This window comes from Ursus americanus, chromosome 14 (genome assembly GCF_024610735.1).
Source record: "Ursus americanus isolate L20-20 chromosome 14, mUrsAme1.1.p, whole genome shotgun sequence".
Classification (NCBI taxonomy): Eukaryota; Metazoa; Chordata; class Mammalia; order Carnivora; family Ursidae; genus Ursus; species Ursus americanus.
Window position 1 is genome coordinate 38,454,422 of NC_142140.1, and position 24,786 is coordinate 38,479,207.

Genomic DNA, 24,786 nt, shown 5'->3' on the forward strand with positions numbered 1-24,786 from the left:
CTCACTGCTTGATACCCACCCTGTCACTGTCCACATCTAACCACCACAGTCTGGAGATGCCAGCACAGTGGGCAGCTGGGGGACTGGAAGGACACAGAGCTGTACCATCCACAGCTACAGCTCTAGGGCCCTGGTGGCACAGGCAACTCAGCAGCCAGATCCTAGGAGCTTGTGTGCTGGGAGAGCTTCAGCCCCTCAGTGAGCAGCCAGGGACAAGGGTCCCCATCTTGCCCAGCTGCCTGTTTTTTCATGCTGACAGCATTAGGGAGAACTGTTCCCCAACTCTAAGCTACTCCTCCCATCCAGTCTTTTCAGTCATTCTTTTTTATTTTGCTTTTTTCTCTCCTGTAATTTCTGGACATACCAGTACAAGTATGAGTTGAGTTGCTGGGGAAGTAGTCTCACAACCCCAACTTCATCCAGACACATCATCCATAAGCTCCTCTGGGACGGTACAGAAGGAAAGGGGAAGCACTGCAGGATGAGGAGCAAGCAAACATGTCACACACAAGACTCGTACTCTAGACTGCCCCGGTGCCTGAGGTGTCCCCACGACTTAGTCAGCTGAGAGAGTCCAGGAGGTCCCAGCCCCAGTTGCTACACTGAGGGGCAAATCCAGGCTTCTAGGCTGGGAGGAGCTCACGGCTGGATCCTTTTGCGGTACAGGTAGGCGTTGCTCACCTGACTCATGATGACCAAGCTCGTAATGACAGGACACAGCACAGCCAGATACCAGACCCCACCAGTGACCGTGGCGGTGAACCAGAGTGAACACATGCCCAACAGGAGGCTGGCACTACCCAGAAGGTAGCCCACTAGCCCGGAAGTGGCGTGGTATAGCTTGAGCTTCGCCAGGGGCCATCGGGGCAGCAGTTTGGGGTAGAGCAGCCCCACCCCACCCGAGCACTGCAACCCTGCCCACAGCACGGCAATCAGCCCTGCCCGCCCATGCCACGTGGCCAGGTGGGCTTTGCCAAGCTGTTCCTTGTGGAGGATGACAAGTCCTAGGCCCAGCAGTGCACACAGCAGGGCCAGCAGCTGCAGCACCCAGTGGCAGCGCGCTCGGCCCTTCCGGGAGAGGGAACGCAGCAGCGAACTCTCAGGAGAGAACACCAACAGTGCCTCGGTCATCAGGAAAGAGAACTGGGGAGACAGGGATGGGAAACAAAGTCAGGGTGCTGCCCAGCAGAAGGAAAGAGAGATTTAGATAACTTTCTAAACTGCCAGTCACTCTGGGCAGGGTCCCCCATCTTCATTCTCTCCCCAAAGACAAAGAGTATCCGTTTGGTGGGGCAAGAGTGAGGAACTCCATCAGGGACAGAACATCTGCCCTGAGTCAGTGGCAAGAAGTCGGTACCTCTCCACATGCCTTCCTAGGTGATATTTTGAAACGTCATCTCTGCTGTATTATCCAGCAAACACAAGGTTTGAGATGTGGCAGTTATAAATGATTCACAGGCTTTGTTTCCCTGACACGGGGCTGGATACAATTTCCTGGCAAGAGCTGGCCACATGGGTGTACTGTTTCAGGGAAAGTTTGATGAAATTAAAAGGGGACACAGATACACCCAAATGCATTTTCTAAGCTTCCTGCCTGGAGGTGGGTGAAGTCTCATTTTGTGCTTAGACCAGTTTGCCCTGGGTTTTGAACACAATGGTTCAAGTCTGGGGTATATACCACGGGCAGGAGTTGCAGCATGCAACTTCTCCAATCTCACATTCCATCCCTCCAAAGAGATACTAAGTATCCATAAGGATTCAGAGGCTGTCAGGAGTACCACCAGTACCTGGGCTCCCTCCCACCCCAAGAGCTGACCAGGCCCACTACTTACAGCCAGAGACATAAGCGTGGGGTGCCAGGAGAACAGACCTGGAATGAAAAGGAGGTTTTGTGAGGCTGAGGCAAGAAGAACCCAGCCACATCAATCCCCACGGGGTGAGGAAAATGGGCAGCCCATCCCCCAAGGAAGCACTGCCAAAATGCTAGCCCCCTCTTACTGCAACAAGCTCACTCCCTACCTATCCTTGTTTCCTGGTCCCTCCCTGGAGCAGAGGCCATGCTTTGCCACTCCGGCAGTCCTCCCTCCTTCGCCTAGCACTTCACAAAAGGCAGCCAAGTGGAGCACCAAGACAAGGAAAGAGAAGCCAGGTACTCTGGCCAAATTAGTAGAAACCCCACACTCACCTCCTCCCCACTTATCCCTCCGCATAGGATGTCCCCCAGTCAGCCAAGCCTTTCCTAGGAGTCGGGCCCAAGGCTTCCTATTGCTCCTGCTCCCCAGGAGAAGGGGCACTTTCCTTCCCAGAAGTCAACTATGAATTCCACTTACTGGAGCCAGGTCTGGCAAGCACAGCCACAAAGATGGTAAAACCCAGGGCCACAAGGTGAGCAGCAGCCCCAGAGGCAGTGCGCAGAGCTCTGTAGATGTGCGACTCGGTCTCCACAGAAAGGGCCATGGTCAACCAGGCCAATGGTTGTAGCCTGAAAGCATAGTAGAATGAGCAAGGGTTTCAGGTTCCTGCTGTCCACTCCTCTCACTGGAGCAAAAGTTGCAGGGCAAGAATGCCACTCTCTTCCAAGAAGTTAAGGTAGGAAGGGGCAACCAACCAACACAGGCACCAGGAATAGAAGAGGACAGGTGACCTGTCGGCGTGTACCCGCATCTGAACTGCCACTGATCACTGGCCCACCTTCCAGGTAGGATGCGCAAGGCCGTGTAATAGACTACAAATCCCAGCGTGCATCACGCCGTCGCCGCGCGGGAGTGCCAGCTAGAAGGGCGTAAAGCGCCACGGGAATTGTAGTTCCCATCTGCGTACCAAATTACAGCCTGAATCCCTTAGCGCACAGTCTCCCCACGTGCCGCTGGCATGCTGCCCCTACACGCTAGGGACTCGCCTGCCTCACCCGCAGCGCTGAACCGATGCGGTGGTTTCTTCCCGAGAAAGTGGGATACTCGGGGCTCTGCCGCGCGGTGCAGCTCCGTCGCGGAGCCGCTTCACTTCCGGGTGCGACGCCTACCCAGCCGGGACTTCCTGAGCCAAGCTCCCCCACCCCCAGCCACACCTCTCTGTCGCTCTGCGCAGACGCTGTTAAGCAGGCTGCTTCACGGGTGTGTGAGTGCGCAGGCGTGCTTGACCTGGCGATCCAGGCCTGAGGACTGTTTCCGACGGGTGTTCCCAGGGGTCCAGGAGCCAGGGTCTACAGACCTGGGCCCTACTAGCGTCATGGGTAGCGGCTGCCGCATTGAATGCATATTCTTCAGCGAGTTCCACCCCACGCTGGGACCCAAGATCACCTATCAGGTGCCATCCAGGCTCGCGGGGCCGGGGGCTGGGGTGGTGGGGGTGGTGGGAGAGGGACGCTCCCGGGAGCTGAGCAAGCTCCCTGGAAGCGGTGGATTCCCGTGCCCCATGCTGCACTCAGGCATACCATTCCTTTATTCGCGGAGAATCGTGAACCGAGAGAATACTCAGACCCAGGTCCCAGGCTCCCGGTGTGACGGGGCAGACATCCCGTAGGCAGTGATTGTGGGAAATTGGGCTGTGGAGACCGAGGGGAGGTGCCAGGTCCCAAGAGAGGCGGGGGCGCGCGGTCCAATAGTATTCCTGGATGCTTAGGAATTTAGATGGAGAAGTAGTGTGCGAGGTAGGGGAAACAGCATATGCAAAAGCCGGGAAGCAGGTGAGAACATGGCATGTGTTTGGAAACACAAAATAGTAGTAGGTCTGAGTGGATGGAAGGGAGGAGAAACGCTGGACAAGAGGGCTTAGGCCTTGGGGGTCACCCAGTGTACTCTGCCTAGTCCCAAGATCCACTAAGGGGCCTCTTGCCACACCCCTGCCCAGGTCCCTGAAGACTTCATCTCCCGGGAGCTGTTTGACACAGTCCAGGTGTACATCATCACCAAGCCAGAGCTGCAGAACAAGCTCATCACTGTGTGAGGCCCTAGTGGGGAAGGGAGGGAATGTCCCTGGAGAAGTGGACAAGCTTGGGGGCAGAAGGAGCCTGACTTTGCTCCCACCTGTTCTCCCCATCCAGCACAGCCATGGAGAAGAAACTGATTGGCTGCCCCGTGTGCATTGAACACAAGAAGTACAGCCGCAATGCCCTGCTTTTCAACCTAGGTTTCGTGTGTGATGCCCAGGCCAAGACCTGTGCCCTCGAGCCCATCGTCAAAAAGCTGGCTGGCTACCTGACCACACTGGAGGTCTGCAACACGATGGGCTTGAGTGGAGGGGCAGGCAGACAAATGTTTCCAAAGCCCTCCAGACCTGGGTATCTGCCAGGGCAGGATGCCAGCCAGGGTTCCTGGGGTGTGCCCACCATGTTGTCCATGCTCCATCCAGCTAGAGAGCAGCTTCGTGTCAACAGAGGAGAGCAAGCAGAAGTTGGTGCCCATCATGACCATCTTGCTGGAGGAGCTAAATGCCTCAGGCCGGTGCACTCTGCCCATCGGTATGGCCCAGCCTTTGCAAGGACAGCAGAGGGGCAGAGGAGGGATAGGAACATGGCAAGGGAAGGCAAGCCCAGCCATGGTCAAGACTCTTGAACACAAATTGGTGGCCAGTAAATAGCCATGAGCTGGGTTGATGATGTCCAGGGTCCACCGCATGTTGGGATTTGGGATGTGGAGGCCAACAGAGCTCTCTGGGCTCCATGAGTATGTTCCCTTCCCTTTACGGACCTCTTGCTCCATTAAAAGGGGGAAGATTGGGGGCACCTGGCTGGCTCAGTCAGTAGAGCATGTGAGTCTTGATCTTGAGGTTGTGAGTTCAAGCCCCACGTTGGAAGTAGAGCTTACTTAAGAAGAGGGGGGGGTTGGTGGAGATTGGCCCTACCAAGGGCCACCCACCTGCGTCAAGGGTTGCTGGGAGGACTGGAGGGTAATTGAGGGCCTCTTGAAAGAGATGACACTGAAGATGTGGGTGGGGCCCCTGCAGATGAGTCCAACACCATCCACTTGAAGGTGATTGAGCAGCGGCCTGACCCTCCTGTGGCTCAGGAGTATGATGTGCCTGTCTTTACCAAGGACAAGGAAGATTTCTTCAACTCACAGTGGGACCTCACCACACAACAGGTATGCTGTCCCTCCCTGGGTATCATCACCTAGGGCTGGGCACAGCTCTAGCCTCATCCCACCCCTGCTGACCCTGCCCTGCCCAGATCCTGCCCTACATTGATGGCTTTCGCCATGTCCAGAAGATCTCAGCCGAGGCAGATGTGGAGCTAAACCTGGTGCGCATCGCCATCCAGAACTTGCTGTGAGTGGGGCAACAGTCACACTTGGGACAGGGTTGCTAGCCAGGGAGGAGCCTCAGGACTCTGAGCGTGGGGGCGGGAAGGCATGGCCCTCAGAAGCTGAGCACAGCTATCTCCCCTAGGTATTACGGCGTCGTGACACTGGTGTCCATCCTCCAGGTAGGTGAGTCCGGGGTTTGGTTAAGCAGAGAGTGAGTTGTGTGGCTTGGCCAGACTGGGGCGGTGTCAGACTTCCAAGCCCCTCACTCAGGCCCCTGTGCCTCCTGCTACCCTCCAGTATTCCAATGTGTACTGCCCGACACCCAAGGTCCAGGACCTGGTAGATGACAAGTCCCTGCAAGAGGCGTGTTTATCCTATGTGACCAAACAAGGTAGTGTGGGCTCTGGGGGAGGCCATCTTGGGGAGGGCAGGGCCACCTGCAGAGCTGAGCCCTGGTACCCACAGGGCACAAGAGGGCCAGTCTGCGGGATGTGTTCCAGCTGTACTGCAGCCTGAGCCCCGGCACGACTGTGAGAGACCTCATTGGCCGCCACCCCCAGCAGCTGCAGCGCGTTGATGAACGGTCAGAAGGGGATTCCCAGGGGCATGAGGGGTTTGCCTGAAAGCAGACACACTCTAGATCTCTCTGGAACCTTGGGTTAGAGAGGAAGCAGGAGATTTTCCCCAGTGAGCAGAATCATATGGCACTACTAATCTAGGCAGGCTTTCTGGATGTGATGGGTTTGGAGGCCAGCCTGGTCACTGAGACAAAATCAGAAGGAGACTGCAGGAAAGGGTTGGCCTGGCTGGAGGAAGGCCTGGCCAGGGCATCGCCCCTCTCTCCCTCAACCCCACCCCAGGAAGCTGATCCAGTTCGGGCTTATGAAGAACCTCATCCGCCGACTACAGAAGTATCCCGTGCGGGTGTCTCGGGAGGAGCGGAGCCACCCTGCCCGGCTTTACACAGGCTGCCACAGCTATGATGAGATCTGTTGCAAGACAGGTGGAGACAGGCAGTGCAGCTGGGGTGGGGTCAGGGCAGGTGGCCAAGCCAAGGCTGCTCACCTCACCTGCACTGTCCCAAACAGGCATGAGCTACCACGAGCTTGATGAACGGCTGGAAAATGACCCCAACATCATCATCTGCTGGAAGTGAGGCTGGTGGGGGCTGGACTTGGCACTCAGCTGGGGCTGCTGTCTCTTCTGCTAAGCGCTCCCTGGTGCATGAGGGCTAGACCGGTAGACAAGTCCATATTGTCTCAAGGGTGACCCTCCCTTCTGTAAATAAAATCATCCATTTCAACCTATATTGAGTACCGCCTCTGAACCAGGCACTAGAGAACTGGCAGTGAAATAGCCCTGGTCCTGCGCCCTGGTGCGCCATCTGGTGGGCAGGACTGACTATGGACAAGTAAAGGTGCACGTTAATTACTAATTGAAGTAAACAGCCAGAAAAACAATCAGGAAGCTGTGATGAAGAATGACTTGGGGTGGGAGCTGCGGCTGTTCTGGATTAAATGGGCAAGGAAGGCCTCGCTGAGGTGACGAACTAAGGAAGAGTATTCCAGGCAGAGGGAACAGGTGCAGAAGCCCTAAAGCAAAAACAGCTTTAGGATCCGTGAAACCCAAGAGAGGCCCACGAGGCTGGAACATAGGAGGCAATGGGGAGAGAGGCAAGAAATGAAGTACCCAGGTACTGAGGGGCCAAGAGCCTGATACCGCAGAGTCCCTGGTAAGCTGCTTTGGACATACTATTTCGAGGGCCGGAGGCAGCCATAGAGTCACCCAGAAAAAGACGAGAGCAGTTACCTCATGAGAGGAGATGGCAGCCTGCTAGGCTAGGATGGAGAGAAGTGGGCCCTGCGCAGTACTTTGGGGGGTAGAGCCAACAGGTGGAGCCCAGCGCGAGGCATACTAGGGCGAGGAAGCCACGGAGTGGAGCGTCCATATGGCCGAGGTGGAGCCGCTGCAGGAAGAGCTGGTAGGGGCAGGGTGACCCTATCCCCGTGCGGGTCGACTTGACGTCCGAGGAGGGAGCCTAGGCCACGGGAGTCTGGCCTTAGGGGCAGACCCATGAGCCGCAGTCGGAGGTGAAGGAGAAAGTTCTGGGAGTCCAAAAAGGGTTGGAAGGCAGGAAGGCGAGGCGGCCGGGGGCGGGGCCGGAGCCTTGCGGGCCTCACTGCGCAGGCGCCGAGCTAACCGTTTCCATGACGGCGACGACCCACGCGCCGCAACCGCTGGGCAACCGCTGTGTCCAGACCCGGGCCCCGCGGGAGACCTTCGTCGCAGAGAGTTTCAGCACCCCCACCTCAGCGCCGGCTGCTGTCCGGGGTCAGCTGAACCCCACCTTCCTGCTCTCTGTCTGCGGCCACGACATGGGCGACCTGGAGCTGCTGCTTCCAGGGGAGGCTGACGTGCTGGTGCGGGGGCTGCGCAGCTTTCCGCTGCGCGAGATGGGCTCCGGAGGGTGAGGCGCCGGATCCAAGGGTCAGGCCGAGTCACGGGGTCAGAGTCCTTGAACGGAGGAGTATGGGCCTGACACGGGGGAGAGGATGCCCAGTGTGAAGGAGCCCCCAGGCAAGGAGACAAAGCTCTCGGAGTTAGGGAGTATATGGTCCTGAGCCCCCTCTGGCCCCTCAGGATCAGGTTAGGCTTCAATAGGACCCAGCCCACACCCCACTCCTACTGCACACATGTGCACCCGAATGCACGTACACCCCCACTCTCTGGGGCAGGTGGAACCAGCAGCATGAGAACCTGGAGAAGCTGAACATGCAGGCTATCCTTGATGCTACAGCCAGCCAGGGTGAGCCCATTCAGGAGCTGCTGGTCACCCATGGGAAGGTATGCTGGGGTCACAGGCCGGGTTCCTGCCTTCCCACCACTGCCCACCCCACCACTCTTACCTCTCAGGAGCACCTCGGGTGCCTTCACTTCCCTCTGGGTGGTACACTTTTCTTCCCCAAGGGAAAAGAGAGGAGTTTGCTACTGATTTGATTTTGCACCCCTTTGGACAGGACCCTAGCACACCAGGCCTAGTGTGAGTCATGGGTTGATTTGGAAGATAGTCGTGCATCATACAACAGCCTAGGCTGTGAGGGGAGGGCCCATGTTCTAAAGACATCCTTGAATAGACTGTCAGGCCAGAGGGGGCCCTCGCTGAAGTGGGGGTAGGACTTTGGCATGGAAGGAGGCAGCCTTCCTAAATTGAGAGAGGAGAGAGAAACCAGGATCAGCCCTGCTGGAATATGAGCCAGGAGGTGGCTCAAATAAATAACTTGAGATATCACGACAAAAGCATCCGTTTGCAAAGAAAAGGTGGAGTCCCCTACTGGAGGGTGGGCAAGGACTAGGAAATTGTGCAGGGCCCTGTGTAAGGGTGAGGTCAAGGCACATGAGAAACTTGGAAGGCCAGAGGACAGGGACAAGAGGGAGGGCATGGGCTGGAGAGCCAGCCCAGATGGGGACAGAGGAAACAAGGGTGTAGGCGTAGGGGGGAGCCAGGCAGCCTAGGGACAAGGCAAGAGCCAGTTACAGGAAGCATGGGGAATGTCCCCACAGAGCATTGAAGGCAGCTGGAAATGAAGGTCTAAGGTGCAGGAGAGAGGTTGGGAAGGTGCCTATGAAGAGAATCTAGGGGCCCAGGGGAATTTGAGGAGAGTCAGGCAGGGCTGGATGGGTTGCCAGGCCAAGGTAGGCCTACTTCATCCCTATCCTTTCCCCTCCCCCTCAAGATCCCCACGCTGGTGGAGGAGCTGATTGCAGTGGAGATGTGGAAGCAGAGGGTGTTCCCTGTGCTGTGCAGACTGGAGGACTTCAAGCCCCAGAACACTTTCCCCATATACATGGTGGTGAGCTGGGCCCCTGGTCATGCCCTGCCCGTGCCTTCAGAGGGCTCTGGATTCGAGAAGAGAGCTGGTAATCCCATCCTTCCTTCAGCAGCTCCGGGCCCTCTCCTTTTATCTGACAGGTACACCACGAGGCCTCCATCGTCAACCTCCTGGAGACAGTGTTCTTCCACAAGGTGAGGCATCAGCCCGACCCACCAGGTGTTGCCCCAGGCGAGGGCCTGACAGGGAAGGGGGGCTGCGCCTGTGTGGGGAGAGCATCAGAGACAGAATCTTTCCCCTCTGTCTGCCTCTCAGGAGGTGTGTGAGTCAGCCGAGGACGCTGTCTTGGACCTGGTAGACTACTGCCACCGAAAGCTGACTCTGTTGGTGGCCCGGAGTGGCTGTGGTAGCCCTCCTGAGGAGGAGGAGTCCCAGTATGGCACCCCCATACAGGTAGGCTGAGGTTCCCTGGAGCTGCCAATGGGTAGACCAGGCCCTCTTGAGGCCTGAGGAGGCAGGGGTGGCCCAGCTTGAGCACCGTGCCCCCCCAGGAGCTGCAGAAGCAGGCAGAGCGCATGGAGTTCGAGATCGCACTGAAGGCCCTCTCAGTGCTGCGCTACATCACAGACTGTGTGGACAGGTGAGCAGTCCTACCAGGCCTGGGACCCGCAGTGAGGACTGGGAGCCCAGGCCTGTGGCCTCTGCTCATCCTCTCCACCACCACCCCTAGCCTTTCCTTGAGCACCTTGAACCGCATGCTCAGTACCCACAACTTGCCTTGCCTCCTGGTGGAACTGCTGGAACGCAGTCCCTGGAGCCGGCAGGAAGGAGGTAAGTCCTTCCCGCACCTGCCCAAGCCCCAGCTCACTGCTTCCCGGACACCCTCCAGGATTGTTGGGGACGGGCAGCTTGCACACCGGCAGACAAACTCTGCCCGCTAGCTCATAGAGGATCCCGGGATGCCTCACGCAAGATGGGCTTGGACCTGGGCTCTGCAGCAGGCAAGGCCTGTGTGCCCATTACTAAGGACTCCCCCAGTTCTGGAGCAAGCAGCACCCCAGCCTGGGCAAGTCCTGCGCCTGTGCTGTGGCCTGTACCCCAGCCCGTGCAGCTGCAGTGGGCCTACTCAGAGAGTGCGCAACAGCTGCTCCTGCGTGCTGGCTCCTCTCCCCAGGCAAGCTGCAGCAATTTGAGGGTGGCCGTTGGCAGACAGTGGCCCCCTCAGAGCAGCAAAAGCTGAGCAAGTTGGACGGGCAGGTGTGGATCGCTCTGTACAACCTGCTACTAAGCCCCGAAGCCCGGGCCCGCTACTGCCTCACCAGCTTTGCCAAGGGACAGCTCCTCAAGGTGGGGAACTCCTCCTGCACCAGCGCCACCCCACCCCACCCCCATCCCAGCCCTGCTGTCTAGCACTGCCCACCCGCCTCAGCCCCAGTCCTCTTTCTAGCTCCTGAACCTCAGGTGTTGCAGCAGCTAGGGGGACATGGTCCCCACAGGCACCTCAGCCCAGCCAGCCCAGCCCAGCGCAGGCCCTCTCTGGTCGGCAGCATGTCACACTGGCCTTCCCTGGACTCCCTTGCAGCTTCGGGCCTTCCTCACAGACACACTGCTCGACCAGCTGCCCAACCTGGCAGACCTGCAGGGCTTCCTGGCCCACCTGGCCCTGACCGAAACCCAGCCCCCTAAGAAGGACCTGGTACTGGAACAGGTAGGTACTAGGAAGTCGGTTGCTCAGGACGACTGCCCCCTTTGCCAGCTCCTCCCCGACGCTTTCCACTTCTCTCCCTCAGATCCCAGAAATCTGGGAGCGGCTAGAGAGAGAGAACAGAGGCAAGTGGCAGGCCATCGCCAAGCACCAGCTGAGGCACATATTCAGCCCCTCGGAGCAGGACCTGCGGCTGCAGGCACGAAGGTGAGGCCGGCTGAGTGGGCAGAAGGGATGTAGAAGGCATGGACACAGGCAGGGCTGCTCTTGTGTCCCCACCGGCCAGGCCCAGCCCGGCTCTCCTGACCTCTTTCCTAGATGGGCGGAGACCTACAGGCTGGACGTCCTCGAGGCAGTGACTCCAGAGCGGCCCCGCTGTGCCTTCTGCAGTGCGGAGGCCTCCAAACGCTGCTCTCGGTGCCAGAATGAATGGTATTGCTGCAGGTGAGGGTATCCTAGGGCCGTGAACCCCTAAGCTCCACTTCCGTACCTCCACAAGCCCTGCATGCTCACCAGCCCCCCTGCCTGCAGGGAGTGCCAAGTCAAGCACTGGGAGAAGCATGGGAAGGCTTGTGTCTCGGCAGCCCAAGGTGACAGGGCCAAGTGAAGGCTGCAGCTGCTGGGGCCCACCACCCAGGCCATACAACCCACCCAGGGTGTGCCGTTGAACCTCAGGATCTCAGCCTAGCCTCTGCCAGAGCCCCAGCCTCCCAGGTGGTGAGCACCTCGAGCACAGAGAGCTGCTGACCCATCTTCCCCAGCAAAGCGCTCCCCGCTTCCTGCCCTACCCAGTGGGTAGGCTGAGGGCGCTGCCTCAGCAAGCTGGAGGCCTAGGCGGGGGCAAAGGCAAGGGCCGGATGTGGGGACCCTGTTCCTCTAGCACAGTAAAGCTGGCCTCTAGAAACAGCCTGTCTCCGAGTGGCCCTTCGCGGTGGTTGCCGTCATCATCTTCAGCAGAAGGGGTGCTCCCAGGATGCAGGGAGAAAAGGAAAGGGAGGGCGGGACTCTGAGAGAGGGACCCCCACCCCACGCCCCCGCCACCCCACTCCGCCTGCGGGCTGACACAGTCCGGGCGCCCAGGTTTGCACTGCGCCGCTCACCCCGGCTCTCTCCCGCCGCCCTGCCTGGATCCCGGGGGCGGCGCCGCATCGCGGTCCGCCCCGCGGCCCCGCCCGCCCCGCGCTCGCTCGCGCCCAGAGCCGGCGCCAGTCCGGGCCCGACCCGACCATGTCCACGGAACCTGAGCTCATTGAACTGAGGGAACTGGAACCCGCACGGCGCGCCGGTCCGGGCCGCACCCGGCTGGAGCGCGCGAACGCGCTGCGCATCGCGCCGGGCACCGCGCGCAATCCGGCACGGCAGCTGGTCGCGGGGCGCGGCCACCACTTCCAGCCCGCGGGGCCCGCCACGCACACGTGGTGCGACCTCTGCGGCGACTTCATCTGGGGCGTCGTGCGCAAGGGACTGCAGTGCGCGCGTGAGTAGCAGCCCCGCGCGCTGGCGAGAGCGAAACGGGCGGCCAAGATGCAGCGCCGTCGCTGCGTATCAAGTCGCAAAGGAGGGGGTCGGTCGGCAGGGTCGGTTCCCGCGGGCCAGGCCCATTACCTTTGCCCCATCGTTTAAGAGAGTGCAGGCAGGTAGATGGTGTATATCCTTGTCCTATCAGGGACACAGTTGCGCATCAGGGACACAGTTGCGCAGAAGCAGCTGCCTATGAATAAGGTGCTGATTTCAAGGTTTTTATCTTTAAAGTGTCTTGGCTCTTCCTGAGAAAGCCTGTGTTTCGACCAATCTAAGTCCCTGTTCCCAGGCCCACCCCTTCCCAAAGACTCACTCACTGTGTCCGCCACCAGAACCTCTGGGATGAGGGGAATTTTCCCCCCTATGGGAGAGGGGCAGGGGAGAAGTACCTTGGGTGGGCCCTCTGCAAGCTGGAATTTTGTTGAGCAAATACCTATTGCAGGCCCAGCCAACTAGGTGCTAAAACATGAAACAACCGCACAACAGTGTCCTTCTGCCTTCCCAGGAATCACCAGCAAACAGAGGTTGCTGCCCCACTGGCTATATACACCAGCTAGAATCGGTTGGGATTATACAGCCCTCCAAACCCCAATGCCTGGACTTCAGACCTGTTGAATCAATCACTGGGAGTGTATCAGCAATTGGGGGGAAAAATCATTCCAGTAGGCAGCCTGGAATTGAGAGCTGAGAGTCACTGCTCTGGCCCATTTAAGGATTTAGGGGTGTCCCAGGCCTGCGTAGGCATGGAGACCCTCTCATCCAGTACAAGACTCCATCCTGAAACACCAGGGTTGTGACAGAATACCAACTATGAGCAAGGACTGGGACATTGCAGTGTTCCCAAGGAGAAATAAAGTGGACACAGAGATGAAATACAGGACAATTTGGGTGTGTGTCAGAAGCAAAGAGAAGAGAGGAATCAAGGGTGATTTGGTTTTTTGTTTTTTTTTTTCTTTTTACCTCAAACTGAGAGAGTAGCAATTTTTCCTGAGGAGCTCTGGTGGGGAGGGGGCTTGGATCTGGGGTTGGTAAGTGTACACAGAGCAGGGCAGTGATCAGGACTGAGCCTCAGACACTGTCCATTAGATCTGGGAGTTGAGACAGAACCAAAGGAACTTACCAAGAGCTGCAGGGAACTGGAGGAAAACCGGGGTAGTAGGGAGCTCTGGAAACCAAGGAGAGGAAGCATCAAACGATGCTGTAGGGGTAAGCATGGGGAACGGACCTGGCATTCGACCGTGCACAGGTTGCTGAGGACCCTAACCAGTTTCCTGGAGGGAGGGGCAAGCCTGACTGGAATGGGTAAAGGAGAGAGTGAAGGTGAGGAATTAGAGTGTATGCAGACGAATGTTGACAAGTTTTGGTGCGAGGGATGTAGAGACAGCTGGAGGGGGACAAGGGTTAAAGGCTTTTTTGTTTTTTGCCCTTCAATTAAATACGCGGGGGTGACAATGAGGAAGGGGGAAGTTCTGCGCTCGGTGCTAGAGTTCCAGCTGTTCAACAGGCCTGGATCCCTAACCGCCTGAGGCCTTCCCGCCAGTTTCCAGACGTCGGGGGACCAACACTAGAATCTGTGTAGCAGCCGGGGGTAACGAGACCTAAAGATAAGGCCGGTCATGCCAGAGCCTGGCGGGCAACGGCCTTCATCCCGGGGGTTCCCTTCCATGACCGGAATACTGCTCTGAACTGTCGCTGGGGCTCCTCCGCCTCACGGCCCGGCCTCTCTGCAGATTGCAAGTTCACATGCCACTACCGTTGCCGAGCCCTTGTCTGCCTGGACTGCTGCGGGCCCCGGGACCTGGGCTGGGAACCTGCGCTGGAGCTGGACACAAACGTGGTGAGCGCGGGGCGGGGGTGGGGAGGGTACAGAAAAGGCGCGCAGACCAGCCGGCCACATTGCAGGAGTTGCTTAGGGCCGCCCGGCGTTACGCGCTATGAGCGTTTTAACAGTGGGTTTCCCGCGACAGAGAAGCTAATTCTGCGCGCGAGCTCGAAGGGGTACCGCGGATGCCGACTCCGCGCGGACTGCCCGGAATTGCCCAGGCTCCGCGCCCGCGCAATTTCCGCACTTTCCCGCATCCGCATCCGGTCTTGCGGCCACGCTGGTGCACATGCGCACACGCTCCGACTTGTTCCGCGAGAGAGGTGGGGTCTGCGAGGCGGAGCCGAGCTGAGCTGCCTGGGCTATGAGGTCATCCCTGGAGGCGGGGCGTGTAGGAACCCGCCCTTCGAGGTTCCTCCCCCAATGAGACGAGGGCCAGATCCAGGCTGCCTACGTTTCAGTGTTAACGGTTGCCGCGCGAACTCCGATCCCGGCGCACGCGCACACGCGCCTGGGGCGGTGGTTGGAGACTACGGGCGCACAGGACTCGGGGAGCTGGCGGGCGGGCGCGGCGATGGGCGAGGCGGATGCGGGGACGCCTTCTTTCGAGATGACCTGGAGCAGCACAACAAGCAGTGGCTACTGCAGCCAGGAGGACTCAGACTCGGAGCTCGAGCAGTACTTCACGGCGCGTACCTCACTGGCGCGCAGGCCGCGTCGGGACCAGGTGGGGGCCGGGGTTTGGGGTGGCGGGCCGGTAACAGTCGCTGGGACCCTGCCCCTTCTCTCTAAGTTGCCGGCTCGAGTTTGTGGGCAGAGTCGCTCTTCCGTCAGTGGGGATTCCGTACCGGCCCGGGGCCAGCCCGCGAAACCGTGTGCGGGGCTCTCAGCGCCTCGGTGCCGGGTGCCGAGGCCTTGTTGTCTCTGTCACAGACCGGTTGAACCAGGGGAAGCAGCTACGTGGCTTGGGGTAGACCCGGGACGGGCATGATCCACCTATGACTAAAGCCGACTGCGCAGTCTGGACGAGCACCTAGATTTCCGCGTTCGGACGCTCCCACCTCCTCTCCGGGGGAACGGGGGCGAGGAGGGGTTGGGAGGAAGTGGAAAGGGAGGTGTCCTCGCCGGGAACTGGGAAGTGTATTTAGGAGGAAGTTTCGGGCCCCTCCATATGCACTCCTGGACGGAGCCAGTTGAGTCCCCACCTCTTACCAGTCCTGGCCTGCCACCGGCTTCTGGAATGTGGAGGATTCTGGAGTGGACCTGGTTGGAGTGCTCGCTTTGGCAGCACATGTACTAAAACTAGTAGGACGTGTAGGAAGGATATTCAGGAATAGATGGGAAGGAAGCCTAGTTCTGGACTGTAAGCAAACAGGAGCATTTTATCCTGTGAGGAGGTGAAGCAGGCTAGATTGTATGAAGCCCTGAGGAGGGGTCAAGAGAGAGAGGGGTTACTAGTCCAGGACTATAAGATGGGGTGCTGTAGCCGCTATTCCTCTCTGAGTCTCCTAGGTGTCCCCATTATCAGAAACCTCTGTGCTGTGTGCCATGAGTGTGACCACCAAGCTCAGGTAACTGTTTTGGAGCTGGTACACCTCAGGGGATAACCCTGGACAGAGCATCAGGAAAGAGAGATGGGGACCGTGAAGCTCAGAATAATTCTTGGGACAGAATTCCTTACGTCAGCCACGGAGAGGGATTTGTGGGTGATTCTTTAGATAAAAATTTTATACTGTTTAAATTTTACTCTAAAGTTCAGCCCAGAGCTTGGGTGCAAGGTTTGAGTGTGGATCCCTGGGACCGTCTGTCACTCAGGCTTGAGCCATTTTCCATTGTGGAATAGTGAGAAAACCACAAGACACTAACCAATTGAAAAGGAGGCTGGGGAGTCCCCAGTTGTATGTAAAATAAAAACCATCAGGGGCGTCTGGGTGGCTCAGTAGGTTAAGTGACTGCCTTCGGCTCAGGCCATGATCCTGGAGTCCGAGGATCAAGTCCCACGTTGGGGTCCCTGCTCAGCACGGATTCTGCTTCTCCCTCTGACCCTCCCCCATCTCAAGCTCGCTCTCTCTCCTTCTCTCTCTCAAATAAATAAATGAAATCTTAAAAAAAAAAAAAAAACCCTAACCATCAGTCACTATGGACAGTGGAGGGTGGGTCACTGTAGTGCAGAAGAAGGGAAATTCCATGGTCCTGCTGTGCACACTTCTGGGATGGCTGTTGGAATCCTCCAGCCGGAAGCTTTGGAAGCGGAAAAAGAAACTTTTCTTTTCTTTTAGAATCCTGGCAGGACAGTGCCATTCCTCCAGTCCAAGTCCCTTGTTTTATGGGTAAAGATAGTAAGGGAGGGGGGGAAAAACCCTAAGGGAGGTTCACCTGGAGAGGGGAAGAGACTGAAACATAGATCACTGCATCACGGCACCCCAGTCCCGGGCTCCTCGGTGACTGGGGAAGGGATGAGGAAGGAGCAAGCATTCTCATCCTCATACTGGAGCTCAGAACCATCACAAGGAAGGGAAATAAGTTGGTGCCATCTCCATGCCCACCGTTCTATAAATAGCATTCTCTTCCTTCTTGCCCCGGTACTAGGGTTTGCTCAGTTTTCCTTCCTGCCCCGTAGCACTCTTGGTTCTCCTTCCTATCGGGTCACTCCTTCCTGTCCTAAGCCCTCTCCTTGGGCCTGAACAAACACATCCACCCTTTATTCCCAGGCTCCATCCTTCATTTTACCCATCAGATCTCCCATTTTCCAGGGTCCACACCATTTGTTCTTTACTAGTCTTGGAGGGTTTCTCCCTGCCCCCAGTAAGATTTCTGCTGGAGTTTTCACTTCTTAGTGCTCTCCTCCGTCCAGGAGATTTTTTTGAACTTGGGGGAGCAAACAGTCTTCAGTTCCCACCCCTCCCCCAATACCTTTTCTCTGTGAGGCCCCAACCTCAGTCTTCAGTGCCACATACTCACTGGCAGGTTCTAGGTGAAGAGCATACTGCTAAAAAGCTGTTTAGGTGAAGAGCACCCTACCCTCTCATCTGTCCTCCCTATTCATCCCCATCAGTTGGTTTAAGCATAGGGGCTCCAAAGCAGCAGTCAGGGAGAAGCCTGCCTCTCCTGGGCTCAGAGCTGGACACAGGTTATTCTGCAGGAGACCAGCTGGTAAGAATTCCCGTGGGACAAAGCATCGGTCAGCAGTGATCTCAGCTGTGTCTGTGACACTCCCATTCCAACCAGGGCCTGACGTCAACAGGAAGTAAGGCTGATGCAATGGAACCAGGGAGTTTGATAGAAAACTGTTAATTCAGAGCTCTGGCTGCCCTGGTCCATACTCCACCCTTCCAACAAAAATCCAGCCCCTGGAGGAGCGGGGCATGGGCTGAGTGTTAGAACAAAAAATCTTTGGGCTAAATGTCCAGATAGGAGGGAGGAGATGCAGAAGCCTACCTGTTTGGCACTTGTGGGACCGGCTCTACCAGGAGGCACATTGGAGCCTGGCCTGAAGCTGCCTTCTGTGCAGCTTGGGTCAAGATCAAATGGCATGTCACAGTGGTTTCCTCCCTATGTGTGAGACATACAGGGCTGGCCCCAAATCCCTCACCAGAGGGTGTTAACATTGTAGAGGTTGCCCTTACCCTCATACCAATAGCTGGCTGGGCTCCTGGTGTGCACCAGTCCACCTCTCACCCTGTGGTCATGGCCCTTTGCTGGGGCAGAGTGGCAAAGTGGTCTCCCTTCTCCAGGACACCCCTGACCACACCAGGGTGCTGGAATCAGTCTGTGTAGTTGAAAGGTGCTTTTACTGTCAATAAGAATCCCACATCTTTTCCTGGCTTCTGACTTTGTATCTTCAGTTGTCTTGGTTTTAAAGTATCCATAGGGCGTCACCCAGGGCTGAGGAGGCCCCCTGTAGCAGCATAAAGAAGCCAAATGACTCTGCCTTTGCTGTGCCCACCCATTGCATTCAAAACCAGGAGCAGTGGTGGGTTCTTCCCATCGGGACTTTGTAGTCAGTTTCCAAAGGCTGCCCCAGAGGCTGTTTTGCAAAGTGGCCCACCCAGACTCCCCTCCCCGTCTGTGACATGCATTACAGGGGGATGGGTTCTTTTAGGGCCCTATGTCCATGCTGGCCCATCTTTCAGGACGAGCCTGTGGAGTGGGAGACACCTGACCTTTCTCAGGCTGAGGTTGAACAGAAGATCAAGGAGTACAATAGCCAGATCAACAGCAACCTCTTCATGAGCCTGGTGAGTTGACAGCCTGGGGAAGGGGGTGTGGAGAGGCTACAGCTAAGGTCACAGTCAGGTATTCTTGGGTGGGCCTAAGCAGTGATATATTCACACCTAGCCTAGCCCCAAGTGGACTAGCAGTGTCCAAATCTGTTCCATCTCACCTGGAACGTAGTCATGGTTTGGTTTCTCCTCTTCAGAACAAGGATGGCTCCTACACAGGCTTCATCAAAGTTCAGCTGAAGCTGGTGCGTCCTGTCTCAGTGCCTTCCAGCAAGAAGCCACCCTCCTTGCAGGATGCCAGGCGGGGCCCAGGGCGGGGCACAGCTGTGAAGCGCCGGACCTCCTTCTACCTGCCCAAGGATGCTGTCAAGCACCTGCATGTGTTGTCACGCACGCGGGCACGTGAGGTCATTGAGGCCCTACTTCGCAAATTCTTGGTGGTGGACGACCCCCGCAAGTTTGCACTCTTTGAGCGTGCTGAACGCCATGGCCAAGGTGGGCTTCCCACCCCACCGTGTATGAGGATTATATGCATGCACCATGTGTAAGGAACTAAGTGGGCTGGGCCTGACTCTAATCAAATACTTTCTTCTCCCTCCCTGGCCCTCAGTGTACCTCCGGAAGCTGTCGGATGATGAGCAGCCCCTGCGGCTGCGACTCCTTGCAGGGCCCAGCGAGAAGGCCCTAAGCTTTGTCCTCAAGGAGAATGACTCTGGGGAGGTGAATGTGAGTACATAGCCCTCTTTTGCTACTTGGTTGTCACTGGTCAAGGCTAGTGGATCACAGCTGCAGTAAAGTTGGAAGGAGGAATAGGGCTGGAGAAAAAGCCCTGCAAAGCCTCTTCAGGAGTATGTGAACCTTGTAGCTACAGTGAAGTCTTCCAGGCCACGCAAGCCAAGGTCACGGCCCTGTCCCAAAATGCCAGGAAGAATTGTCTGTCCTTTTCTATTGGGGAATGTCCTCAGGAGATCAGGAATCCATCTGATAGCGTGGTGATTCCAAGCCAGATCAAAGCACATAGAAGTGCCCACATTGTTAGAGAGGCTCACGTTCAGACATTAGGACTTTTTACCTGGAAGCTTTCTGGCTTCAAAGCCTTGGGTCTGTGGAGTAGTATTAAACTCAGAGTGTGGGCATAACCTGTCCACAAGTAACTGGGGAACATCTGGTTTGGTTGCCTGTCTTCGAGGTGACTGCCCTACTTTATGGGGCCCATCTTCTATACAGACTATTGTCAAGAATCCTAGCATGGGCCCTTCAGGCAAATGCCTAACATTGGAAAGCCCCATCCTAGCTGTGTGACATGACTGCTGCTTTTCGTTGGGGAGGGCCTGCTGGTTTGGCCATGCCTGCTACAGCCTGTTTCCCTCCTCTCCACCTGCAGTGGGATGCCTTTAGCATGCCTGAACTACACAACTTCCTGCGCATCCTACAACGGGAGGAAGAGGAACACCTCCGCCAGATCCTGCAAAAGTACTCCTATTGCCGTCAGAAGATCCAGGAGGCCCTGCACGCCTGCCCGCTGGGGTGACCTCTTGTACCCCTGGGTGAAAGGAGGAGAGTAGGCAGCGCCGAGGGCGTGCCGTGTGAGTGTGACAGGGCCCATGTGGCCTGAAGAATGAGTGTGCATGGAGGTCGTCTCTTACTGGGGGAATGAGCCCAGAGAACAGCAAAGGAGCTGGCCCCCTGTGTCCACCCACAGGTGTAGCAGAGCATGGCTCTGTACCCTTCTGCCCTTCGTGTAGTGAATCATGGTGGGCCAGGGTTGCCCCAAGAAGCTGCTCCAGTCTTGCAGCAGGGATAGAGCAGAATTAAGTCTCCTTAATTCATGTCTCAGATACCAGAATCTAGGGAGACCCTACAAACAGAATAGGGTCATGTTTGCAGGGATAAGGGCCCTCACCTATGGGGAAAAGTCGTATGTTTTGGGTCTTGGATGGGGTTTCAGAACAGTTGGATCCAGGGGCAGGTGTTCAAGATAAGGCAGGTGTGGGGGAAGAGTCTAGGTTTCCCTCTACAGTGGCTTCTGACTCCTCACACACACTAGGGTCAGGGAATGCTGGCTCGTGGTGCAGCAACAGTGCCTCAGTTCCTCCTCCAAGGAGGATGTCCCTAGGCCAGGGTCTGTGTGAGTGTGGGCGCTGGTCCAGGTCTGTGCCTTGTTTGCCAATCAAAGTGAGGGTCTTTCCCTCAGTTATTTTTGATGATGTGTGCGAATGTATGTAATATTCTGTGGCCTCAGCTGCATGCCTCCTGTGGGGAAGGGGGTGGGGGTGACAGTCATCATCAGGGCCTGGGGCCTGAGAGAATTGGCTGAATAAAGATTTAAGAATTCTGCTTTTGAACTCTATTATGCGCCCTCAACCAAATTTGTCCTCATGCCAGTGGCTGCCAAGGGTGATGGACAGGCTCACAGAGCACCATGTGACCAGTTTGTGAAGGATGTGGGGTACAAATATGCACTGTCATCATGCAGCACCATGGGGCTCAGGTCGTGGTACAGGCAAGAATATAATCTAGAATTTAGGGAACCCACACCCCTCCCAACACACACCCCAAGCTGTGGGAGGCTCAGGTCGTGGTACAGGCAAGACACACACACACAAACCCCAAGCTGTGGGAGGCGTTTTCACCAAATACTTGCTGAGCTACTGCTGTGGACCAGTACCAGACACTGCTCATGGCACTGAAGGTCCAGCTGTTAATTCTTGCCTTCGTGAAGCATGCCTTCTAGTGGGTTTGGAAGGAACACTGAATCCAAAGTTCTTCAGACTGAACGTAGCTATACATTTGTTCAATTACTTAATTTTCTTTAGGTTTGGTTTCTTCTCTACATGCAACAGTGTGTTGAAATAAAATGTGGAAATAAAACGAGGCCAGGCGGGCAATGCGCGGCCTGACCTGGAGCAGCCCTAAAGTTCTGGTTGCGGGGAACCTGGTGGTTGGGCAGGTCCGCTGGACCTGACTTCTAGGAGTCGGGAAGGTCGGAGACGCCACACATGAAGAAAGCTGGAGAACACAGCCTCCTCTTCACTGGGTGGGAGATGTCCCAGCTGGGGAGAGCGTGGCCTGCTGGGACCTGACGTTTCGCGGTGCCTGCCGGGATGCCTAGCTTCTGAGAGCGTCTATTGGTCCCACCCCGCGGACAGACGAGAGAAGCAGCCAATCAGAGAAGGCAGCGTTCGGAGCGTGCGGAAGCGGAAGTGAGGTTTCCGTGGAGACCCCGGAGCCTGCGGAAGGCAGCGGCAGCGGCGGCGGCAGCAGCACCTGCGAGCGGAGGCAGAGGCAGGGCATGGCGGCGCCGACGGCCCTGTGAGAGCAAAGCGGCCACGGGGTTCGCCATGCGCCGGCGGCCCTGACATGGGCGCCAGCGGCTCCAAAGCTCGGGGCCTGTGGCCCTTCGCCTCGGCGGCGGGGGGCGGCGGCCCGGAGTCGGCAGTAGCTGAGCAAGCTTTGGTGCGGCCGCGAGGCCGAGTCGTGCCCCCCTTCGTATTTACGCGCCGCGGGTAAGGACGCGGATTCCGCCCCGGGGAGAACAGGCGGGCAGCGGGGCCCTCCGCATCACAGGGAGCTTCAGCCCGAGCCAGGAGGAGTCCCATGTTTCGGGCCCCCGTGAGAGCAAGGGGTGGGGAAAGCAGAGCAGTAGATTCCTGGCGACCTGGCTGCTTTGAAGGTCTCCCTAGGGGAAGAGTGGGTCTGAGGCTTGTCCATGGGCAGGCCCTCTGCACGGTAAAGCTGAGATAAAGCCTCCCTGGGACTTCAGGATTTCTTTCTTTCATCCCTTCCAGCCCAGCATGAAAGTTGAAGGCTCCTAGCCTCCCTCTCCCCTAATTCTCCCAAGGGAAAAATTAACTCTCTTTTGGTTGTTTCCGTTCCCCACCGTGGTGGGGTTGGACCTCTGAGGGTAGTAGCCAGGAAAGTAGGACTGGGCCCTAGTGTTGAAGATGGAACCTGGGTAAAAAGACCCTCACCCAGGTATGTTCTCCAGGTCTGGAGCACTAACCTCCCTTCTCTTTCCACGGGTCCAGACAGGAGCACCATATTGGCATGCCCGTGGTGGGCCCAGGGGAAATTGTACTCAGGTGATGCTGGAGATTTGGCTGTAGATACTAGGGAGACCCAGCAGTGGTAGTTTGGCTACACCAGCCACCTGGGGTGGGTGGGGAGGATTCAACCTTTTTCTCTTTAGACTCCCTCCTAGCTCAGGCATCTGCCATCTCAGGTTGGCCCAGGGCCAGCAGCATCTTCTGGAATGAGACACATGCCCAGGCCATCATGCTGTCCACAGTAGAAGTCCTGGATGAAGGCAAGGGCCTGATGTTGGAATGGCTGCTTTTGCTGAACAAACCAGTGATGAGAACTGGCCTTGGCTGCCGTGACAATGTGCTCTGATATGATCTCTCTTCTTGGAGACTGACAGCTGGCTACCATCCCACTCCCCATTTCCTTCTAGTAGACCCCAAGCCCTAAACAAGGGATTCTTCAGGCATTATTATCCTTTTTCCCTCCACCAACGTTGTTCCTCCCCATTTGGAGGTGGGCACACTTTCTTGTAGTCTGGTCATTTGCCATGACCGGGTGGGGCTCCAGCCCAGCCCGTTCTCTCTCTCTCCATACAGCTCCATGTTCTATGATGAGGATGGGGATCTGGCTCACGAGTTCTACGAGGAGACAATCGTCACCAAGAACGGGCAGAAGCGGGCCAAGTTGAGGCGGGTGCATAAGAACCTGATTCCTCAGGTGAGGGGCCGGGCAGTGGTCACAGAGCCTATGTTGAGTGTGCAGAGGTAGACCCACATGTGGTCTGCTGTCATGGTGGGGGCTCTTGGGGGAGGAGCTGGCCCTCACTAGCCTCTGTTTCCATGGCAGGGCATCGTGAAGCTGGATCCTCCCCGCATCCACGTGGATTTTCCTGTGATCCTCTATGAGGTGTGAGCCTGGGGAGTGGCAGGCATAAGCACTCCCTACCCCAGCAAGAAACCCCCAGGCTCAAGGTGTGGCTTCCGTTAAGGAACCTAAGCTGGGGCCACAACCCTGAATAAACTGCATTGGCCTGGAAGCTTCAGCTGTGAGCGGGGCAGTCCTGCAGTGTTGGTTGGGTGTTGGTTTATATGTGGACAAGAGGTGGCTGGTAGCTGGCGAGGGCTAATGGCAGAGTTACCAGCCCACCTTCCCCAGCAATCCCTAGAAGCAGCATGGCAGGGCATATGCTGGTCAGGAATGCCTGGTTCCTGCACCCTTGCCTGGCCTGCTTTCTTCCAAGCTTGCCTAGGGCCCAGCCCTGCTAGGGGCTACAGCACTTTACAAGCAAGGTCTGCCTTCTTCCAGCCCCTGGGCTGTGGGAGCTGTATGCAAGTGGGAACTTCCTTTCCCTCATTTCCCTTACCCCCTTGTTGGAGCATTTCAGCCGTTTGCTACCTCGATTCCTCCTGTGTTGGACAGAGGTGGGGGGCAGTGCAAGCCTGATTCTTCCTGCCTACCTGCTCATCTGTTCCCACTCCCAGATGGATGGACAGTTTTCTGGCTGTTAATGGAGATGGGACTGGTGTGAGAGGATTCTCCCTCCACCCAGGGCTGGACTGATCCCTCCCCATTGCAACTACTTGTTGCCCCCCACACACACCCCCGGCTGAGAGGGCATAAGACAGGATCAGGAAGCGCTATGATGCCTGTGCCTATGGGGAATTGCCCTAACCCACCTACTTTGTCTCATCCTCCTTGCCTTTGTACCAGCCCCCCCCCCCCCGACACACACACACCCCTGCCATAGGGAGGAGACCATCTGCCACCCTTTGGTGAAGGACAGCACCGCTGGGGCTGGTGCCAGTAGCTGTGAGGAGCCCACCACCCCTGTCCCTACAGTATACCCGTCCCCCAGGATCAGTCAGTGGAAGGTACTGGAGCCCCTGGGTAGAGACAGAAAGGAGAGATCAACCATAAAGGAATACTTAAAATGTGAAAGTTTGTAAATAGTCTAGTCCATGATGTTGGGGCAGAGTCTGATTTCTACATCAAAATGACTTTTTTTTTAATTCCTTTCTGTGCAAGCTCTGTGCTTTTAAGAGTGTGGGAAATGGCTTGGGAAGGGCGGCCCCCAATCTAAGAAGGCTGTTGTGTTATTTGTTTAGTTTCAATAAAATTATTTGTAGACCCTGCATACAAGAGTGGCATCTGCTGTGACATCCAGTGTCTAGACTGGGCCACTCTGGTGGCTCCCATCTATCGTTATCATCAAGACTCAGCGTAAGCCTGAGCCCAGCTTGTGGCCATCCCAGCTGTGACCAGCAGGTGGCAGTGTATTCACACAGCCCTCACTGCAGGGCCTCTCAGAATGGAAGGCCACTCCTCTGTTGTGTTTAATAGGTGGGGACCCCTGGAATTGGAAGGCTTTGGGGTGCTTCACTAGGGTTTGGCCCCATCTGCCTGACCTGAGGTGAGAGCA

The 24,786-nt window shown here is 57.0% G+C and overlaps 5 protein-coding genes across 10 annotated transcripts; 4 read left to right on the top strand and 1 right to left on the bottom strand.

Annotated features, from left to right (window-relative positions):
- Window positions 1–305: 305 nt before the first annotated feature.
- Window positions 306–7,190, bottom strand: CYB561D2 (cytochrome b561 family member D2). Of its 2 annotated transcripts, none has more exons than XM_045807213.2 (4): window positions 7,053–7,190; window positions 2,331–2,482; window positions 1,833–1,870; window positions 306–1,143 (listed from the first exon to the last, which is right to left on the bottom strand). In XM_045807213.2, the coding sequence occupies exons 1-4, from the start codon at window positions 7,055–7,057 to the stop codon at window positions 640–642; spliced, it is 699 nt and encodes a 232-aa protein (XP_045663169.1). In that variant the 5' UTR covers window positions 7,058–7,190; the 3' UTR covers window positions 306–639. The 2 variants fall into 2 exon arrangements, with proteins under 2 accessions (XP_045663169.1, XP_045663170.1); XM_045807214.2 differs by lacking the exon at window positions 7,053–7,190 and adding an exon at window positions 2,909–3,031.
- NPRL2 (NPR2 like, GATOR1 complex subunit) lies at window positions 3,086–6,550 on the top strand. 2 transcript variants are annotated; one of them, XM_045807208.2, is made up of 11 exons: window positions 3,086–3,306; window positions 3,850–3,941; window positions 4,043–4,211; window positions 4,351–4,459; window positions 4,945–5,081; window positions 5,168–5,265; window positions 5,386–5,422; window positions 5,541–5,634; window positions 5,709–5,826; window positions 6,104–6,246; window positions 6,332–6,550. In XM_045807208.2, the coding sequence occupies exons 1-11, from the start codon at window positions 3,229–3,231 to the stop codon at window positions 6,397–6,399; spliced, it is 1,143 nt and encodes a 380-aa protein (XP_045663164.1). In that variant the 5' UTR covers window positions 3,086–3,228; the 3' UTR covers window positions 6,400–6,550. The 2 variants fall into 2 exon arrangements, with proteins under 2 accessions (XP_045663164.1, XP_045663165.1); XM_045807209.2 differs by lacking the exon at window positions 6,104–6,246 and having other exon boundaries at window positions 3,139–3,306.
- Window positions 7,191–7,442: 252 nt separating the features above from the next.
- ZMYND10 (zinc finger MYND-type containing 10) lies at window positions 7,443–11,684 on the top strand. 2 transcript variants are annotated; one of them, XM_045807210.2, is made up of 12 exons: window positions 7,443–7,710; window positions 7,979–8,087; window positions 8,978–9,094; window positions 9,214–9,267; window positions 9,389–9,526; window positions 9,625–9,713; window positions 9,804–9,904; window positions 10,248–10,420; window positions 10,656–10,781; window positions 10,864–10,985; window positions 11,097–11,222; window positions 11,310–11,684. In XM_045807210.2, exons 1-12 carry the CDS (start codon window positions 7,451–7,453, stop codon window positions 11,383–11,385), a joined length of 1,491 nt encoding a protein of 496 aa, XP_045663166.1. In that variant the 5' UTR covers window positions 7,443–7,450; the 3' UTR covers window positions 11,386–11,684. The 2 variants fall into 2 exon arrangements, with proteins under 2 accessions (XP_045663166.1, XP_045663167.1); XM_045807211.2 differs by having other exon boundaries at window positions 7,568–7,663.
- A 290-nt stretch (window positions 11,685–11,974) lies between these two features.
- RASSF1 (Ras association domain family member 1) lies at window positions 11,975–20,681 on the top strand. 3 transcript variants are annotated; one of them, XM_045807207.2, is made up of 6 exons: window positions 11,975–12,255; window positions 14,030–14,136; window positions 18,255–18,359; window positions 18,542–18,839; window positions 18,955–19,070; window positions 19,729–20,681. In XM_045807207.2, the coding sequence occupies exons 1-6, from the start codon at window positions 12,006–12,008 to the stop codon at window positions 19,873–19,875; spliced, it is 1,023 nt and encodes a 340-aa protein (XP_045663163.1). In that variant the 5' UTR covers window positions 11,975–12,005; the 3' UTR covers window positions 19,876–20,681. The 3 variants fall into 3 exon arrangements, with proteins under 3 accessions (XP_045663163.1, XP_045663162.1, XP_087723148.1); XM_045807206.2 differs by lacking the exons at window positions 11,975–12,255; window positions 14,030–14,136 and adding an exon at window positions 14,230–14,848; XM_087867022.1 differs by lacking the exons at window positions 11,975–12,255; window positions 14,030–14,136 and adding an exon at window positions 14,718–14,848 and having other exon boundaries at window positions 18,224–18,359.
- An 868-nt stretch (window positions 20,682–21,549) lies between these two features.
- On the top strand, window positions 21,550–24,524 carry TUSC2 (tumor suppressor 2, mitochondrial calcium regulator). The gene is made up of 3 exons (XM_045807205.2): window positions 21,550–21,850; window positions 22,964–23,084; window positions 23,214–24,524. Exons 1-3 carry the CDS (start codon window positions 21,705–21,707, stop codon window positions 23,277–23,279), a joined length of 333 nt encoding a protein of 110 aa, XP_045663161.1. The 5' UTR covers window positions 21,550–21,704; the 3' UTR covers window positions 23,280–24,524.
- Window positions 24,525–24,786: the final 262 nt, after the last annotated feature.

Bases quoted from the DNA above. Each gene is read 5' to 3' on its own strand.
- NPRL2 (XM_045807208.2), top strand. From the start codon at position 3,229: ATGGGTAGCGGCTGCCGCATTGAATGCATATTCTTCAGCGAGTTCCAC. The intron at 3,942-4,042 runs GTGAGGCCCTAG...CTCCCCATCCAG, and splicing joins CAGAACAAGCTCATCACTGT to CACAGCCATGGAGAAGAAAC. The intron at 4,212-4,350 runs GTCTGCAACACG...TGCTCCATCCAG, and splicing joins GCTACCTGACCACACTGGAG to CTAGAGAGCAGCTTCGTGTC.
- CYB561D2 (XM_045807213.2), bottom strand. The intron at 1,871-2,330 runs GTAAGTGGAATT...TTTTCATTCCAG, and splicing joins GCTTGCCAGACCTGGCTCCA to GTCTGTTCTCCTGGCACCCC. The intron at 1,144-1,832 runs GTAAGTAGTGGG...CTGTCTCCCCAG, and splicing joins CCACGCTTATGTCTCTGGCT to TTCTCTTTCCTGATGACCGA.
- ZMYND10 (XM_045807210.2), top strand. From the start codon at position 7,451: ATGACGGCGACGACCCACGCGCCGCAACCGCTGGGCAACCGCTGTGTC. The intron at 9,268-9,388 runs GTGAGGCATCAG...TCTGCCTCTCAG, and splicing joins AGACAGTGTTCTTCCACAAG to GAGGTGTGTGAGTCAGCCGA. The intron at 9,905-10,247 runs GTAAGTCCTTCC...TCCTCTCCCCAG, and splicing joins CTGGAGCCGGCAGGAAGGAG to GCAAGCTGCAGCAATTTGAG.
- RASSF1 (XM_045807207.2), top strand. From the start codon at position 12,006: ATGTCCACGGAACCTGAGCTCATTGAACTGAGGGAACTGGAACCCGCA. The intron at 18,360-18,541 runs GTGAGTTGACAG...TCTCCTCTTCAG, and splicing joins GCAACCTCTTCATGAGCCTG to AACAAGGATGGCTCCTACAC. The intron at 19,071-19,728 runs GTGAGTACATAG...CTCCACCTGCAG, and splicing joins ATGACTCTGGGGAGGTGAAT to TGGGATGCCTTTAGCATGCC.
- TUSC2 (XM_045807205.2), top strand. From the start codon at position 21,705: ATGGGCGCCAGCGGCTCCAAAGCTCGGGGCCTGTGGCCCTTCGCCTCG. The intron at 21,851-22,963 runs GTAAGGACGCGG...CTCTCCATACAG, and splicing joins TTCGTATTTACGCGCCGCGG to CTCCATGTTCTATGATGAGG. The intron at 23,085-23,213 runs GTGAGGGGCCGG...TTTCCATGGCAG, and splicing joins ATAAGAACCTGATTCCTCAG to GGCATCGTGAAGCTGGATCC.